General features: G+C 44.1%; 1 protein-coding gene across 2 annotated transcripts in view; it reads left to right on the top strand.

Moving 5' to 3' along the window:
- TDP1 (tyrosyl-DNA phosphodiesterase 1) overlaps positions 1–17,365 on the top strand; it is a gene marked incomplete at its 5' end in the record, with an annotated part of 69,133 nt that overhangs the window by 843 nt on the left and 50,925 nt on the right. For both annotated transcript variants that reach the window (XM_082841963.1, XM_082841962.1), the window contains 5 exons: positions 3,040–3,083; positions 4,266–4,321; positions 6,454–6,550; positions 11,519–11,553; positions 16,666–16,758. In XM_082841963.1, the coding sequence (XP_082698089.1) occupies positions 3,040–3,083; positions 4,266–4,321; positions 6,454–6,550; positions 11,519–11,553; positions 16,666–16,758 (325 nt within the window). The remainder of the gene's footprint in view (positions 1–3,039; positions 3,084–4,265; positions 4,322–6,453; positions 6,551–11,518; positions 11,554–16,665; positions 16,759–17,365) is intronic.

The following is a 17,365-nucleotide window of genomic DNA, read 5'->3' as shown; positions in this document are numbered from 1 at the left end:
CAGCCCTTGACAGCAATAGTTCTCTCTGGTCCCTGGACCAGCAGTGTCAGCACCACCCGGAGCTTGTTGAACATGCAAATTCTCGGCCTCCTCTTCAGATTCCCAGCACCAGACTCTGGGAGCCTGGCCCTGCAATCTCCTTTAACAAGCCCAATCAAGTTTGAGAACCATTGCTTAGAAAGCCTGGTTTTGGTTCCTGGCGCAGAAGCAAAACAAGAAGTGCCCTGATTTTTGGTTGCTGTGGTTAGTCCCCAGGGAGTATCTGTGTGATATTGTGATGTATACAGATATTTGGTCTTCACCCAAGTTATAGTTGGGGTTTGGTTTTGGTTTTTGTCCCAGGTTCCAGAAATAGCTCCAAGGTGATGAAGGGTGAAAGGAGCATCTTTTGTTATTCCTAACAAGCCCCTTTCAGCCACACCGGAGTGGAGTGTATGTTAATGCGATGACTTTCGGAAAGCCCCTAGGAAGGGGGGTGCTGGTTGCCTGGGGAACCAGCCTGGTGATTAAAGCTGGAACTTTCAGCCCTAACCTCCACCTCCGGGGAGGGCAGAGGGGCTGGAGATCGAGTTCACCGCTAAGGGCCACTGATTTAGTCAGTCTTGCCTGTGTAATGAAGCCTCTGTAAAAGACCCCTCACTGGAAGGGTTCACAGAGCCTCCAGGTTGGTGCCGACGAGGAGGTGCTGGGCCGTGGCGCACCTGCAGAGGGCATGGCCGCGCCCCGTCCCCCATACCTCGCCCTGTGCATCTCTTCATCTGGCTGTTCCTGAGTTGTGTCCTTTTATAATAAGCTGGTAATCTAGCGAGGAAAGTGCTTTTCTGAGTTCTGTGAGGCCTTGCAGCAAATTGTTGAGCCCGCGGGGGGGATGGTGGCAACCCCCAATTTATAGCCTGTCGGTCAGAAGCACAGCGTGTCCGGGCTTGTGACTGGCATCTGAGGTGGGGGCAGTCCTGTGGGGTCTGATGCCACCTCCGGGTGGATGGTGTCAGAATTGAATTCAGTTGTAGGATGCGCAGCTGGTGTCCGTGGAGGATTGGTCTGTGTGGGAACCCCCCCTCCCTCCTGCTACACTTGGTGTCAAAAGCTTTGCATGCAGAGAGGAAACAAGGGTTTCCTTTGAGAGAACGGCAGGGCCCCTAGAATCCCAGACACAGGGCCTCACCACCTGCTTGCTGTGTTGGTAATTAACAAAGGACCTAACATTCTTCACAATTTCAGTTCACTCACCTTTAAACTGGGGATTCAGAAAAAAGGGAGATAACACGTGAAGTGCCCGGCACAGTATATTCACGTGGCAGATACACAAAATAAACGTTGTCACCCGTATTTCACATTGCCTTTCTTGCCCACATTCAAGAATAGATTGTGTTCACTATTAATAGTGTTTTAATTATATACCCAATGTATAATTACATCTTATGTGATGTATAAATGTTGGTATATTTAATTCCATACTATAAAGAGTTTGGTTCTACAAGGTGTTTATTTTTCCTTTTTGCAAATGTCTAGGTGCTTTGCAGAAATATATAAGATAGATCTCAGTGTTTCATTTTATTTGAGAGAGATTGAAACAGGAAATAGAGAACTATGCAAGGTTTTGCTGTATATAATAAAGTGATAAAGACTGGCTATTAGCACCAAGATACGGAAGAAGGAGAGGTAACATGATAGGAGCTTTTATACAGATTATCTCCTTTAATCCTCGAAACAGCCTTATGAGTAGACGTTACAGTTGTCCTCCTCGGATAGGTGACCGATCTGCAGAGAAGTTAAACAACCTGCCCAAGGTCATAGAGCTGGCAGATGGCAGAACTGGGATTTGAATCCAGGCATTCCAGCATCACAGTGCGTGCTCTTAAGCGTTTGGTGTACCACTCCAGCAAAGGCCATAATTGTAGGTTGTTTAGAAGATCTCATGGAGGAAGAGGGACCTCAGATGGGCCTTGAAAAATGGGTAAAATTTAGAAAGGTAGAAAGAGGAGTGGCAGTGGGGGCAAAATGGGGCCCCACGTTGCAGTTTCTCTCTTGATTGTGCAACTCTCCCTTTAAGGTAGGAGCTTCCTTAGAGGACTTTTTCGTTCTTTTAAAATCTTTGTGCCCTGGCATTTATCTCCATGTCTGGAAGACAGGAGGCACTCAATAAATATGGATCAAATAAGTGAACGAGCCCAGTCTGAACCCTCAGTGTTGGCTTGGTGGTTAGAGCGGAAGTGCTGGAGCCAGACTATCTGTGTTCAAGTCCCGACCCTGCCTGACCCCAGCTGTGTGGCCACGGGCGGCCCCCTAAGGAGAGACTCTCTATCTACAACATGGGAACGACAGACCCCCACGGACAGAAAATGGCTGCGAGGAGTGAGAGTTAACACGTGGAAAGTACCAGGAACAGGACCTGGCACCCGATGGGTCCTGTCCAAGTGAGGCTGTTATAATCGGTGGTGGCGATGAGGGTTGTGTGCTTCCTCTCAGGGTGTAGACATGGCTTTCTGTTTTCTCTGAAGTAAAGCCTGAGTGGGTGCAAGGTGGGCCCTCCTTAGAGATGACCTGGGTGCTAGAAATACGAGCTTGGAGCTGCGGGGGCCTCTGTCCTCCCTCCACGGGAAGCAAGAGCCCTCAGGCTCCAGAGAGCTGTCTTGCGAGTCCCAGACTGGGGAGATTTCCTGGCAAGAGACTTCAGTGAGTACTCGAAGGAGGTAAAAAATTAAGAGATCTGGAAAGAGGAAGGACACTCATCGTTATTGTCCTTATTGGCAGTTTGTAAAATTGCCCAGTCATCCAGTACTAAAGTTGTAGATCTTGATTTTCCATTATGTGTGGTTAAATAATACTGATACATAATAAATATTATTAAATAGCCCAGGGAAATTTTCTCTTGAATTTTATGGAACATTAAAGTCTAGTCTTGTAGTACCTTTTCAGCGCATCATTTTCTAAGCCAAATTCTCGTCGGTGACTATTTAATAAGTCAGTTGTGATTATTATTACTAGGTAGTCTTTATCAAAAATATGAAATTAGATATAAATGTTTTGTCTCCCCAGATATTTTATCTCCTCTATTTGGGACACTTGTTTCTTCAGCTCAGGTGAGTTTACAGTTGTTTCTTTGGACGGAAGGGGCAAATAACTCTGTAAGAAAGTGAGCGGCGGGACCTGTGGGCCGGTCCTGTGCAGGGTCCCTGAGATCGCACTTACCTGGAGGCTGGCGCCAGACGCCGCGGTTGTGGGATCCATCAGCCTGGAACGTGGATGCACGATCACTGGGGCTTCTGACTCTCAATTGGGCCCTAAGGACTGGCCAGGAAGTCACTCTGGAAATTCCAACCTGAGGGACTTCTCTCTGGGACACTAATAATCTCACAGGACTCTGGTGCAACTCCCTGGGAGTGTGGGTAGAGAGGTGAAGGCCATGTCAAGTTTGATTTGATTTAGAGAAGTAAATGAGAAATTTCCTACACCCTCCAAAGAGAAGTGAGCAGAAGTTATGGATGTGGGTACGTCTGCATGTTTGATTGACGTGTTTGATTGGCAGCTCTCCTGCCTGACAGAGCTGGTCCCTTTGTGTTGATAAATCACCTTCACATGCCAGGCTCTCCAGCAAATAGAACAAGGTCTTGTGCCTAAAGAAGGCAAAGCTTTCTGTGTGCTCCATGTTCTGCTTGGCGATGGGAATCCTGGTCTCCAGATGGAACGTGGGGTGAATTTGTGTGTGTTCTCCTGGCTAGATTGAGTCAGTATGTCCAGGAGGAGGTCCAGGGATTACCCAGGCCTGGGGAGGACCCCCGTGGGTAAGTCTAGTCCAGAACCTGTAATCAAGATGTAATTGTCATAAGCCTAGTGAATGTCCAGTCGCAGATGCCTGTTTACAAAGCTAGCTCATAAGTTAGGCTAAAAGGAAATGTTCTTTTCCAAAAGTGCTTTTTATAGTCATCTAGGGGAAAAGGGATAAATTTATAAGCCCCATTAATCAGAGGACTCTTAGAAATATTGTAAAAAGACTCAGTTTACAAATACAAATGCTGCCAAAGCATGCAGAGGTAATTTTCTGTTTTCTCAGGTGCTCCCGCACTAATTCAGAACCTTTGAATGGTGTATTCCCTTCAAGATGTATTTTAGCTTTGTTTATGAGTATTGTAGCAAATTGTCCATGTTTATACATAATATATGTAGTTCACCATTAGAGTTTCTTTGAATTCAATAACCAAACACTTCTCCTTATAGACTGCTTTTCTGAATTGCCCGTGACTTCTTTTCTTCCCCCCATCCAGTTTAACTACTGCTTTGATGTGGACTGGCTCATAAAACAGTATCCACCAGAGTTCAGGTGAGTTCCACAGAGTGATGGATGACGTCATAACTGTAATGCAGCCTTAAAACACAAGATTTGTGTTTCTCAGGCAGCTGCCGTGCATCTTCTTTGAATATTTCTTTTGGAACTATTGAAATCATAAAAACATTAAGTTATACTGGGAAAACAGCATTTTTTGATATAGTCTAACTAATCACAAGCCTCCCTAATACAGATTTTAGCGTGTCCTTCTGTTCTGTCCAGAAGTAGATTAGGACAAATTTCAACCCAAATAAAAGAATTTTAGGTCCAATGTTAATATGAAGGAAAAGGTCACTGCCACCTGTGTTCTCGACCTACAAGCATGCCATGCTTCACTGGGCACATCAGTGCTGTTCTTTTTTTGAGACTCTCTTGTTTCACAAGTGATTTTTCACGTAGCTTAGGAGTTAATGCAGGGGTCATAGGGCCTTCCCTTACCCAGATTATGGAAGTGATGGAAGTGATGTCTGCCTCATGTTAGGCAGTGCAAACCAAATAAATATGGCATCCCATGGTGACATGCCATGTGTCCCATGTCTAACACATGGACGTGGCAGAATCCCATAACAGCAGGTAAGGTGGAGGAATACACATGCAGGAGAACGGTTGTCAGGGTCCTCAAAGTCCATGGTGCATTTAGCACGTCAGATTGTGGGAAGCTTCATTATTAATAATAGATAAAATGCTGGGCGTTCCCTGGCAGTCCAGTGGTTAGTACTCGGTGCTTTCATTGCTGTGGCCCAGGTTCATTCCCTGGTTGGGGAACTAAGATCCTGCAAGCCACGAGGCACAGCCAAAAATAATACTAATAGATAAAATACTGTTGAAATTTCCCAAGCAGCTTTGCCACTCAACGGCTCATATTTGACCTGTAACACGTAAGATTAGTTTCAGCTGCATGTAACAGAAAAGTAGAAATAACAGTGGCTTAAACAGGAGAGAAATTAATTTCAGCAACCTATTCAAAGTATTGGATGATGCCCACCCACGTTAGGGAGGGCGATCTGCTTTGCTGAGCCACCGATTCCAATGGTCATCTCCTCCGCAAGCACCCTCACAGACACACCCAGAAATAATGTGTTTTGGTTTTTGGGGGGTTTTTTTTGGTTTTTTTTTTTTTGCGGTATGCGGGCCTCTCACTGTTGTGGCCTCTCCCGTTGCGGGGCACAGGCTCTGGACGCGCAGGCTCAGCGGCCATGGCTCACGGGCCCAGCCGCTCCGCGGCATGTGGGATCTTCCTGGACCGGGGCACGAACCCGTGTCCCCTGCGTCGGCAGGCGGACTCTCAACCACTGTGCCACCAGGGAAGCCCCTGTCCTGTTTCTTTTTAGTTGAGTGTTGTCCCTTCATGTGTGGCAGAGAATCGTTCTGCATGTGGTTGATAATTGTGGAAGTTGTTCATCTTGCTTGATTGCTTGTTGGAGAAAAATCCAATTTTTGTTGTGTTGGGAGAGCTTATAAAGGTATATTGATTTCTAAGGCTTATCTCGCTTTGAATTAACCAGAGTAGATCATGGTTCCTTTAAAAGCCCTTTTAATCTATTCCTGCAGAATGTTATTATATTGTCCTTTTGAATTTAAAAATAGGGCATTTTCAATGTGCATTGGGCTCTGTTGCATTGAAATATCACCACCTACTAGTGAAACTACATGCTGTGGGCCTGGGCCCCTTCACTTGTGTTCTGGGCATCTGGTGCAGGACCTTGCTCACGGTAGGGGTTTAACATATGGCTAGTGAGGAAGTGGTCTATTGTTTGGGCCAAGAGAAGGGAAAGAAAAGAGCATCATACTAGACAACAATGATTGTATATATTTTAGTCTATCTGAATTTAAATATGTTAACACAAAGCTGATGATGTGCCCTTTTGGACCAAAGAAGATAATTACTCGAGGACTTTCTTGAGTCACAGTCCCTCCAGGTCACAGCAGAGCTTCAGGCTCAGGCCACAGGGCTCCATTATAAAGGTAACCAGTCACCGAAGGTTAGCCGGTCAGTGTCCTGTGCTGGCCCCCTACTCAGTCACCACACAGGCCAGAAACAGATGTCGGTGGTCAACGACCCTTAACTGGGTGCCAGTTCAGCTTCATGAATGATGGATTTTAAATACTCCTGATCTCTTTTTCAGGAAGAAACCAATCCTGCTCGTGCATGGCGACAAACGCGAAGCAAAGGCTCACCTACATGCCCAGGCAAAGCCTTATGAAAACATTGCCCTCTGCCAGGTAGGGTACTCATTGCCCTTCGAGATCATGCCTAGTCTGAGAGTTGGAAGGAAATTGAGACCTTGAGTCTATCCACCCACCTAATGCAGGAATCCTGTCTCCAGCATCACCAACAGACATCTCTCCAGCCTTGGCTTAAACGCTTCCTGAGGTAGCTCATCCTATTTGTGGGTAGCCCTCATGGTTGAAAGATTTTCCTTTATGTTAACCTGATATCTCTGTAATTAGTCAGGGTTCTCCAGAGAAACAGAACCAATAAGGGTGTGTGTGTGTGTGTGTGTGTGTGTGTGTGTGTGTGTGTGTGTGTGTGTGTGTCTGTGTGTGTGTGTGTGTGTCTGTGTGTGTGTGTGTCTGTGTGTGTGTGTGTGTAGACAGAGATTTATTTTCAAAGAACTGGCTCACGTGATTGTGGAGGGTGGCAAGTCCAAAATCTGCAGGGCAGGCTGGAGACCCCAAGAAGCACTGATGTTGCATTTTGAGGCCAAAGACCGACTGGAGACTCATTCCCTCTTCCTGCAGGGAATCAGTCTTTTTTTAATTTCCTTTCCACTTTTCAACAGACTGACTGAGGCTCACAAACATTCTGGAGGGTAATCTCCTTTACTCAAAGTCCACTGATTGAAACGTTAATCTCCTCAAAAATACCTTCACGGCAACATCTGACCAAATATCTGGGTGCTGTGGCCTAGCCAGGTTGACACACACAATCTTCTTCCTCTGCCTTCTACGTTGGTCCTAATTTTCCCGCTCTGGAGCCACATAGACTAAATCTCCTTGCACATGTCAGTGATTCTCATATCTGAAGTCATCTATTTTGTCCCCCTAGTTTTCTCGTTCAGGTTCAAGCGTTCACTTTCTTCAGTTGTACCTGGTATATCAAGGGTTCCCTGTCTTTCCCCAACCTGCCAGCCCTCTGGTTGTATCTATTTTGTCCATGTCCCTGTGGAAACGGAGGTTTCAGCATTATTGAGCAGGTTTTTTGGATTCAATTCAGTGGCAGTTTCTTTCTCTGAAGGCAGCTTAAAACTGGTAGTTTCTATTGTGACATTAGCTGCCATTGACATTTCACCCATAGCCCTTAGTTCTTTTTCACAAGAATCACTCAATACTGGAGAGACCCATAGATCGATCAGAAGCAGACCTGTTAGAAAACTACCTTGCGAGTTGTATGCTGCGTGTGATCCTAGTCTGATGAGGGGCGTTAAGTGGTCTCAGAACAGGCTTGGTTTGCTGGGACCAAAGCAGAGAAGAGGCGAGAAGGCTGTTTCTTTATATATTCCCATAATTTTGTCCTGATACTTTCCAGTCAGTTCATGGAAATACAGTGTGACCAGTGAGTCTTGGAGTTTCCTTAGGACTCCTTGTTTTAGCCTCCACGTCTGAAAGGATCTTTTCATGTGTGACATTTTGTGTAAGAAGCAGGCACACTGGGCGGGGAGGGGAGGCAAGGGGGTAGCATGGAATTCAGAAAATGTTAACATTTATCATTTCCTTCCTGTGGTGGTTCTGAAGTGGCTGGTGTAATATTCACCTTTTCCTATTTGAGCAAGTTGGTCAGTCCATTCATGAGAGCTTGATGAATGAGTCTTTCATGGCCCTTTTCTCTCCTGGCCAATAGCTTAGTGAAATTGGCTCAGGATTTCTGCTCTTGGAGTACAGAGGCAAGAGTGAATTACATAGAACCTAATTATTTTTCTTTTCCATTTTCCTTCTAACGTCCTTTTTCCTCCATCCATACAAGGTAAAAGAATTCCAACTCACGTTTTATCACTTCTTCTAGCTATAGAATATTATCTATGTGTGTATGTGGATTTTTTTAAAGATTAAAACAGTGAGAAATCTCAACCTGATCAATTTTAAACCTGTCTCACAACATTTTTCCTGTGATGTAACTCACTGTACTTTATGTAGAGTTTTAAATTATTCCATCTCTTTATCCATCCTGTTTGCAGCTTACCTTCAACACAAGATATGCCTTTGCTTAGCAGTTGCCTAAAATCCCCTTGTTTTGCATTTGTTTCCAAAAACAGAAGAGGTTAAACTGCAGTAGGATAGCACTTATCAGACTAATAGTGGGCAGAAAATAAAATAACACGGGAATCCTGAAAAACAGAGATAAAATCGATGGAAATACAAAGTGTTTTTCAAATGTACTGAAAAGTTTAGGAGAGGTGGTGGCATGCCTAGTGGCGTGCTTCAGGCCAGCCACTAGAGGGTGTAACGAGCCCTGTCTTCCAAACCTTGTGTGCAGAGCCTCCGTAAGCTCCCAGCTCTAGTCTGAGGGACATGGTGATTGCCCCATCCTGACTTATTGAAATACCTTTATATCTTGTCTATAAAATGAATTTTTGAATTTTTTTTAGCAACGTAGTGTCATTTGACTAAGCTGGGTCACGTTAAGTCAAAGAATAAGTGGATGCTGACACTTTTCCCATTTTGCACACCTGGTGGTCCAGGTTCAGACTTCCTGGGTTCTGTCCCAGCTCTTTGCCCGCTAGCTGTGTCATTCTGGGGCCATCACTTAACCACTTAAAGCCTCATTTCTTCATCTTTAAAATGAATTACTAATACTGTATCTCATAGGGTTATTGGGCAAAGAATTTGGTGCATTTGCCAAAAAGAAGCACCCGTTAAATATTATCTGTTGAAATTATTATCATCCTTGCTTTTGTGCTTAGACTTGCCCAAAAGCCCACAACAAATCACAAAACTAAACTCAGAAGCCAAGTATTTTGACCATTGCTTTTTCTGAGCTAAATATCAATTTACAGAGTGGCAGCCTTTGTTCTAATTTTGTAATTTAAAGACGTGAAATACTGGGATTAGCATATACACACTACTATATATAAAATAGATAACCAACAAGGAGCTACTGTATGGCACAGGGAACTATACTCAGTATTTTGTAGTAACCTATAAGGGAAAAGAATCTGAAAAAGAATAGAGATATATACGTATCAATATAACTGAATCACTTTGCTGTACACCTGAAACTAACACAACATTGTGTTAATTTTTTTTTAAAAGAAAGACATGAAATGTACTTTCCTGCTCACTCTTCTGTAGCCAGTCCACACAAACGTGTGCCAGTCTTTGAGCAGCCCGAACACTGAGTTTACAAGAGTAGTGAACTTGGCCATCTGTCCGTGAGCATCCCCAAGACGGGCTATGTCATTCTCACCTGTGTATTCCAGTTGCCCATCGCTGCCCCCAGCAGACAGGCCCACCTGTGGAGAGTGGGCAGGGGGGCGCTTTGATTTTAATAGCACTTGCTTCCATTTGTAGAGTGCTTACCCCGTGCAGCTCCTTTTCCTAAGCGTTTTATGTGTACTTCCCTCATTTATTCCTAACAACTCCCTGAATCTCCTAACAGTACCCTCATTTCAAAGAGTAGAAAGATGAGGCATAGAGATTCAAGTATTTTCCGAGGCATAGAGATTCAAGTATTTTCCAAAGTCCTACATAGTTGTGAAGACAGGATTTGTGTCCATACACAGAATTCCTAGCTGGTAAACTATTCTTGACATCTCTATTTATTTTAACTTTTTCATCTTGAGGCCTAACCAAGGTCTTGCTATACTGGATTTTAGATAAAATGTTTTACTTCCCCACCTACCCCCCCCCATTTGTTTGTAAAGATATCATTTTAAAACATGAAAAATGGATTTAATATATTTATTTTCAGCATCTTCTGTGTTATAAATGTAAGAAAACTTTTAATATCATAATGTCTCAATACTGCCACCACTTTCAATGTTTCTTTTAAGTATGCTTTGAAAACTTTGTGTGTGTATTTCTGTATAAGCCAAATATCTAATTTTAAAATGTTGCATAGAGTCTCATTTGTTTTTACTAGTTTTCTGGCTTCTAAGGAAATTAGGCTTCTCACTTCTAATTAGTGTAATTAAAAATGCAATATGTGTTGAATCATTCTGGGTAATGAAAAAGAAGTTTTTTAAAAAATGAACCTCACTGGATGCTATTCTAAAAGCTGTTTTGAATCTACAAACAATAAATGCTGGAGAGGGTGTAGAGGAAAGGGAACCTTCATACACTGTTGGTGGGAATGTAAATTGATACAGCCACTATGGAGAACAGTATGGAGGTTCCTTAAAAAACTAAAACTAGAACTACCATACGACCCAGCAATCCCACTACTGGGCATATACCCTGAGAAAACCATAATTCAAAAAGAGTCATGTACCACAACGTTCATTGCGGCTCTATTTACAATAGCCCGGACACGGAAGCAACCTAAGTGTCCATCGACAGATGAATGGATAAAGAAGATGTGGCACATATATACAATGGAATATTACTCAGCCCTAAAAAGAAACAAAACTGAGTTATTTGTAGTGAGGTGGATGGACCCAGAGTCTGTCATACAGAGTGAAGTAAGTCAGAAAGAGAAAAACAAATCCATATGCTAACACATATATATGGAATCTAAAAAAAAAAAAAGTCATGAAGAACCTAGAGGCAAGATGGGAATAAAGATGCAGACCTACTAGAGAATGGACTTGAGGACACAGGGAGGGGACAAAGTGAGAGAGTGGCATGGACATATATACACTACCAAATGTAAAGTAGATAGCTAGTGGGAAGCAGCTGCATAGCACAGGGAGATCAGCTCAGTGGTTTGTGACCAGCTAGAAGGGTGGGATAGGGAGGGAGGGAGACACAAGAGGGAAGAGATATGGGGATATATGTATATGTATAACTGATTCACTTTGTTATAAAGCAGAAACTAACACACCACTGTAAAGCAATTATACTCCAATAAAAATGTTAAAAAAAGATTAAAAAATAAAAGCTGCTTTGGCGATCAAGGGCTTGTCCACTAGAGGGCAGTAACAACTTTAAAAACAAAAAAAAGTTGACCTGAATCTTTTCTAATTTAATTTTCAATAGATAGGGATATTATTGAGTTTTTAAAAAGCAAGTAACTTGACCTCTTTTTTATCCTAGGCAAAGTTGGATATTGCATTTGGAACACACCACACGTAAGCAATTTTTATGAAATGGGGAGGGGAGGATATGATTTTAATAGATCAGAGGATGCTCTTCAGAAATCGCCCTTAGAGGGACTCACATGTGATGATTTTGCTGGGGGAGAAGCTATCACTTAGGAAGCAGAGGAAAAGGAGTTGTTTCTGAACAGCCTTAAGACCAAGTACCAGGATTCTGGCTCTGGACATGAAAGTCTGAATCTGTGATGTGGTTTCTGCTTTCTCTTGAGGGCGTTCATTATAGCCAACTGAGGGGGATAGATTGTGGTCCGCGGTTACGCATGACTGTACGTGCGGTAATCACATGCCTATGGATTCCACCACTTTAAAGAGGGTCTTGTGAATTTCATAAGATTCTGAGTTGCATCAAATAGAATATTGTTGGGTCAACTGTGCTGTGATTGAAAGAAAAACTGTTTTACAAGAAATTGTCATCTTGAGAGGCTGGTACCTGTCCCTGCTTCAAGACATCTCAGAAAATTCTCTTAGGAAAATTTCTGAGACATTGCAAACAACAGACAGGAGAAACTTTTCTCTTACTTCCTACTTGATACATATCAGCTTGACTCCCGTTTTATTTGAGTCTTACTGTTTAATAGAGCCGTTTTACATAATTGTTCTCTAGCTGAGACAAGAATAAGACATGGTTGCCTCGATTTCAGTATTTTTGTAAATCATATTTCTCTAGAAATATGTCACACTCAAAAGAGTGACAAAGGGCTTCCCTGGTGGCGTAGTGGTTGAGAGTCCGCCTGCCGATGCAGGGGACACGGGTTCGTGCCCCGGTCGGGGAAGATCCCACATGCCGTGGAGCGGCTGGGCCCATGAGCCATGGCCGCTGAACCTGCGCGTCTGGAGCCTGTGCTCCGCAACGGGAGAGGCCACAGCAGTGAGAGGCCCGCCGTACGGCAAAAAAAAAAAAAAAAAAAGAGTGATAAAGCCTTATCTTTCTTCTAGACCAGCAGTGGAAACAGGTAGCCTCCTGCTTCAGGCATGTCCCTTTGGGTATCTGTCCCTAAGGCAACAAGGAATCTCATGGGAGGAAGTGTTTGCCCCGAGTCTTTCAGTGACCACTGTTTTCCTGATACTACGCCAAAAACGAGGGCATATGTTCATCATTCCCTTTGTAAGTTTAAAGCTATATTTTGCCAGTCTGTCTCCAGAAAGGAACCAGAGCAGAAAGCACTGAGCCACTTTGTGAAAGGATACCTATCAAGCATACATTATCTGGTCCTAGGTGCTCTTGTGTAAATGTTGCTGCATTTACCAACCACCCCTAATTGGTAACTTTAGTGTAATGGAGGGTTGTTGAGAGTGACCTCAAGCACCTACCTAGCCGGAGTATCAGGCACAGAGCTCACAGAATGCTAATTTCAGCAAAGGATACAAAATAGCACTGAATAGGCTGAGTCAGAATCTTAGGCTGCTATAGCTGCACCACAGTGGGAGACGCTGATGGGCGGCAATAGTAGTCAGCCGTCCTGGGAGAGATTCTGCCAGTAAAGCGTCGCACCAGATGGATCCTTGTCCCCCGCCCTTAGCTGGAACCCTAGCCTAAGTACCTTACTGATTCCAGAATACATTCAGCAAGCCCTGTTTTGGATCCTGGGCATGATTTGCTAGACCTGCAGTGCGGGGTTCCTTGCAGGGCACATGTTCTGTGCCCGCAGCCAGCGTTTCCTGGGCACTTTCACACTGCACTTAATATGCTAGCGAGTCATAGGAGAGCCTGGGTCAGGGGAGGGACTGAGTGCTGGGCTGGCCCAGATCTGACACAGTGGCATTTGAGGGGGATGGAGCTATCCTTCTTTTTTTTTTTTAATACTATTCAAAAAATTACTTGGTCCTTTGTCTTCATTTTATAGACTAGAGGCCCCAAGTAGGTAGGCAGCTTTCCTCCAATCAGTGTTGGGAGACAGGACTAGAACTGTTTATTTTTGCTTAAGTTCTTAATTTACTTTTGTTGTTTCCTCACTGCTAAAATTAAACCTGTTTCCTTTGGCGCGCGCACATGCGCGCGCACTTTGCAAGCCCATTCTTCCTTTGCCTCCAGCACATGCATTTTGCAGGTTAAACCCAGCAGAGTTCCTCATTCAGAGTTGAAAGTGCCTAGGGAAGTACTGATAGACCCTTTCCCCACTCTGTAGTATGTGTGTAGTTTACATTTTGTTAAAATGCCAATATTTTGTAGGAGATTGAACTCATGCCTTGAAATTACTTTCAGTTGTTCATTTTAAAATATTTTAAGAGTTATTCATTAAATATCTATTATATTCTTGAAGCACAGCTCAAGGGAATGTAAAGTGTTTTAAGACATAGTGGCTTTTGTCCTTCCAGCTTTTAGTCTTTGGGTGAGAGAGGCAAGACAAACACATGAGCTAGGAAAGAAGGAAAGCCTTCCAGCTCCTGGTGACAGGTGTGAACACGTCCCCCGCCTCCCCCAGCAGAGTGGAGCTGCCATAGTAACTCTGAAGGAGTCTCCGGGGTCACACTTGCGTCAGCTGGCGGGTGCTGACCACGTACTACTTGCGGCCCCATCCCCCAGGAGCTCATGGTCCTCTTAGAGACAGTGAGCGTGCTCCATCCCTGCTTCCAGGATGCTGTGCAGTCCCGGGGCTTATCTCATAGTGCTTTAGAATGCTGAAGCTCTTTGGTGGCCTCCAGAGCTGGAAGCAAAGGCACCTCCCACGGCCCTGAGAATCCACAGGGGGAGGGAAGCGTCAGATCTGGCTGTGCAGCCTGGAGCAGACTGCAGGATGAGTCTCTCTCCTCTTCGGGCTGTAGCAGGGCTCCCCTCCGTGTGACCCACTCCTGCCCCAGTAGCATGAAGTAGCTGCGGCCCTGTCCAGCCCAAGGGAAGCCGTGCACAGCGAGAGGAGGATCCAACACGTGTGATCCAAATAAGCGCTGCTTCCGGTTCACGTGGGGAGCTGGGTAGTCCCCATGAGCTCTCCTAGCCGCGGATTCTGCAGTTGTAAAATGGGGATGATAGCGCCTCCTCTGGATTGGGTGGCATTTAGTGTGCTAGCATTCTGTGCGGCTTCTAAAGCAGTGCCTGGTACATAAATGCTCCGCAGACATTAGCTTGCCTCCCCCTGTGCAGGGACAGCTTGAAATAGGGGAAATGTCCCTTCTGCCACCCCCATAGCTTAACAGATAATATGCAGGTCAGTATTCTTCAGGGAAGACCTCATTTCTTTACATGTTTGATCCATTTTAAACTCTGACCTTATTGGGACATGCCATTTTGTCTGTGAAAAGATTAATATGACTCCCCTTAGATTAGTTCTCAATGCTATTTGATAGGATTCACTGACATTAGTGCATGATTTTCCTGTTAATTGATAACTAATGGAAATATTTGTCAAAGTTACATCATGAATTCATAACTGGCTTATTCTTAATTACAGTCAGCTACTAATGTGGCAACTGTGTATGTAAATTTGCCCAGATTTCAGGGAGCACATCTCATACATGGAGAGAAGATTGGCTCAACAGCTGTCATTTCTCCAGCTTTGCATTAATTTACCATTTGCCAGCTTGGGTTAAATTCTCGTTCTGGCAAGAGCTAAATCTCATTCTCTGTATAGTCTTTCCTGTACTTTTTAATGCTAATAACCCCATTTGGTTGAGATAATATTTGGGATGTTGTTTATTTGAGAGAACCAGTGGTTCATTTTTTTCCCACGTGTAAACTGACTTCCATCAGTAAATGTTAAGTAGCATTTTGGCCTCCATAGAAATAAGGTAGAGTTACTGCCTTGAGTGAATCTCTAGTTGGGGGAGAGAGAATTTAGGTTCCTGAAATAATTAGAAAACCATCGGGAGGCCAAGAACCATCCGAAAGTAGATGGCAAAGTAAAGCAAGGCATGGAAGCAGTAGAGGGAATGTACACCTGGAGTGTTTTACATTTAACAAAACATGTACTGCGTTTCATTCTCACATCAGACCTATGAAGTGAACACGGGGTTGATCCTTTATGCCACAAGTGAGAAGCCGAGGCTCAGGGGACATGGAACGACTCAGAGATATTAAATGACTTATGTAGGGTCCTATGGCTTCTAACTGATGAACACTGGTACTTAGGTCTTCCAGCTTCGGATGGAAAGCTCTTATCTGTCCTGTTCCCTCCCTCTCACTGGAATTAAACTAAGGGAAATAATCTGATGACTGGGGAAGCCCCATGGGAAAGAAGGGAATCTCTAGGGCTGATTTGAGTAAAGGGAGAAGAAAAGGGAAGACTTACCTCAAGCCCAGGTACACGCTGGTGACAAGTCTGGCGTCTATAGAGTATGAAGAAAGATCAGTCTCTTGAAAGGGAAGCATCTTTCAAACTTAAACTGCAACCCACAGTAGGAAATGCGTTTGTCATTTCAGTCTGCTGCACGTGTCTGTACTGATAAGTGCTGAAACCGGAGTTTCATAAACCTACACTTAAATATGCAATATACTCTTGAGTTTCTAATTTATTCTGTTGCAGTTTTTTTTTTTTGCGGTATGCGGGCCTCTCACTGTTGTGGCCTCTCCCGTTGCGGAGCACAGGCTTCGGACGCGCAGACTCAGCGGCCATGGCTCACGGGCCCAGCCGCTCCGCGGCATGTGGGATCTTCCCAGACCGGGGCACGAACCCGTATCCCCTGCATCAGCAGGCGGACTCTCAACCACTGCGCCACCAGGGAAGCCCATGTTGCATTTTTTTTTTAATGCGAGGTAGCCACAGCGTAGCAAGAGGTTGTGACCATACTCTGAAAACACTGGACAAGAAGATTCCTGTTGTCCCTGATAGTAATGGGTGATGCTGAATAGATAATAAGGAGCCAGACTACAGTGTGGGGAGGGGTTTAAAGTGCCAGGGCTGGCCACGTGGACGGGATGGAGCAAAAGTTCATTTACCACCAAATACTCAGCATTTTGGAAGGTGGTTTTCCACTTGTCACTTAAGCAGACTTTGATAACAATGATGTATGGAAGAAAAGAAGACTAAATGTTCAAAGTCGGGATAATGTAATAAGAGTTTAAAGAATGCCTTTAGCTATTGCATTTGCATTAGAAAGGTATTATGAGAGTACTGTTAATGCCTTTTGGTCCTTTTTCTGTTTTTAAAGGAAAATGATGCTACTGCTCTACGAAGAGGGCCTCCGGGTTGTCATACACACCTCCAATCTCATCCACGCCGACTGGCACCAGAAAACACAAGGGTTTGTAGGTTCCGTTCATTTCTTGGTAGTCACTGTGTGTGCTGAGAAAGGTCAAAAGCGAGAACATTCGATTTATGCTTTTTCTCCTGTTTTTTAATTGTGAAAAAAAACAGAATTATGGCATAGAAAAGAGACACGTGCAAAAAAAAGTGATAGTATTCTTTTACTACCTCCCCCCAGTTCCTCTCTTGAGGTAGCCGGTGTTAACCGTGTAACACATAATCATAATCATAACACACAATCATCCATAACTGCCTTTATACCTGTAAACATACATATTTATACACCGTAGTTTCTTTCTAGTTTTTACAAAATGGCATCATACATACACTCTCCAGCCAAGTAGAGCCAAGTAGATCCTGCCTCTTTCCTGAGGCAGGAAGGAGGATGAAAAATGAAAGACCTGAACCTATTATTTTTCCATTAAGACCCTCCTGATAACTTTCTTGGTCCTCACTTATTCCTGCATCCACTTGTACTTGCCACTTCCCAACAGGTATCAAAAGAAAACTTGGGGGTTGATTGTACACTAAAAATATCCCCTCACCCCCAGTCAGTTTAGTTTCCCATAAAACAAATCTAAACGGCTGTCTTTTTAGAGCCTGTA

Source organism: Leucopleurus acutus (assembly GCF_964270905.1).
Source record: "Leucopleurus acutus genome assembly, chromosome: 1".
NCBI classification, from domain to species: domain Eukaryota; kingdom Metazoa; phylum Chordata; class Mammalia; order Artiodactyla; family Delphinidae; genus Leucopleurus; species Leucopleurus acutus.
The sequence above is the reverse complement of the archived record's forward strand: the minus strand, read 5'-3'. Positions and strand labels throughout refer to the sequence as shown.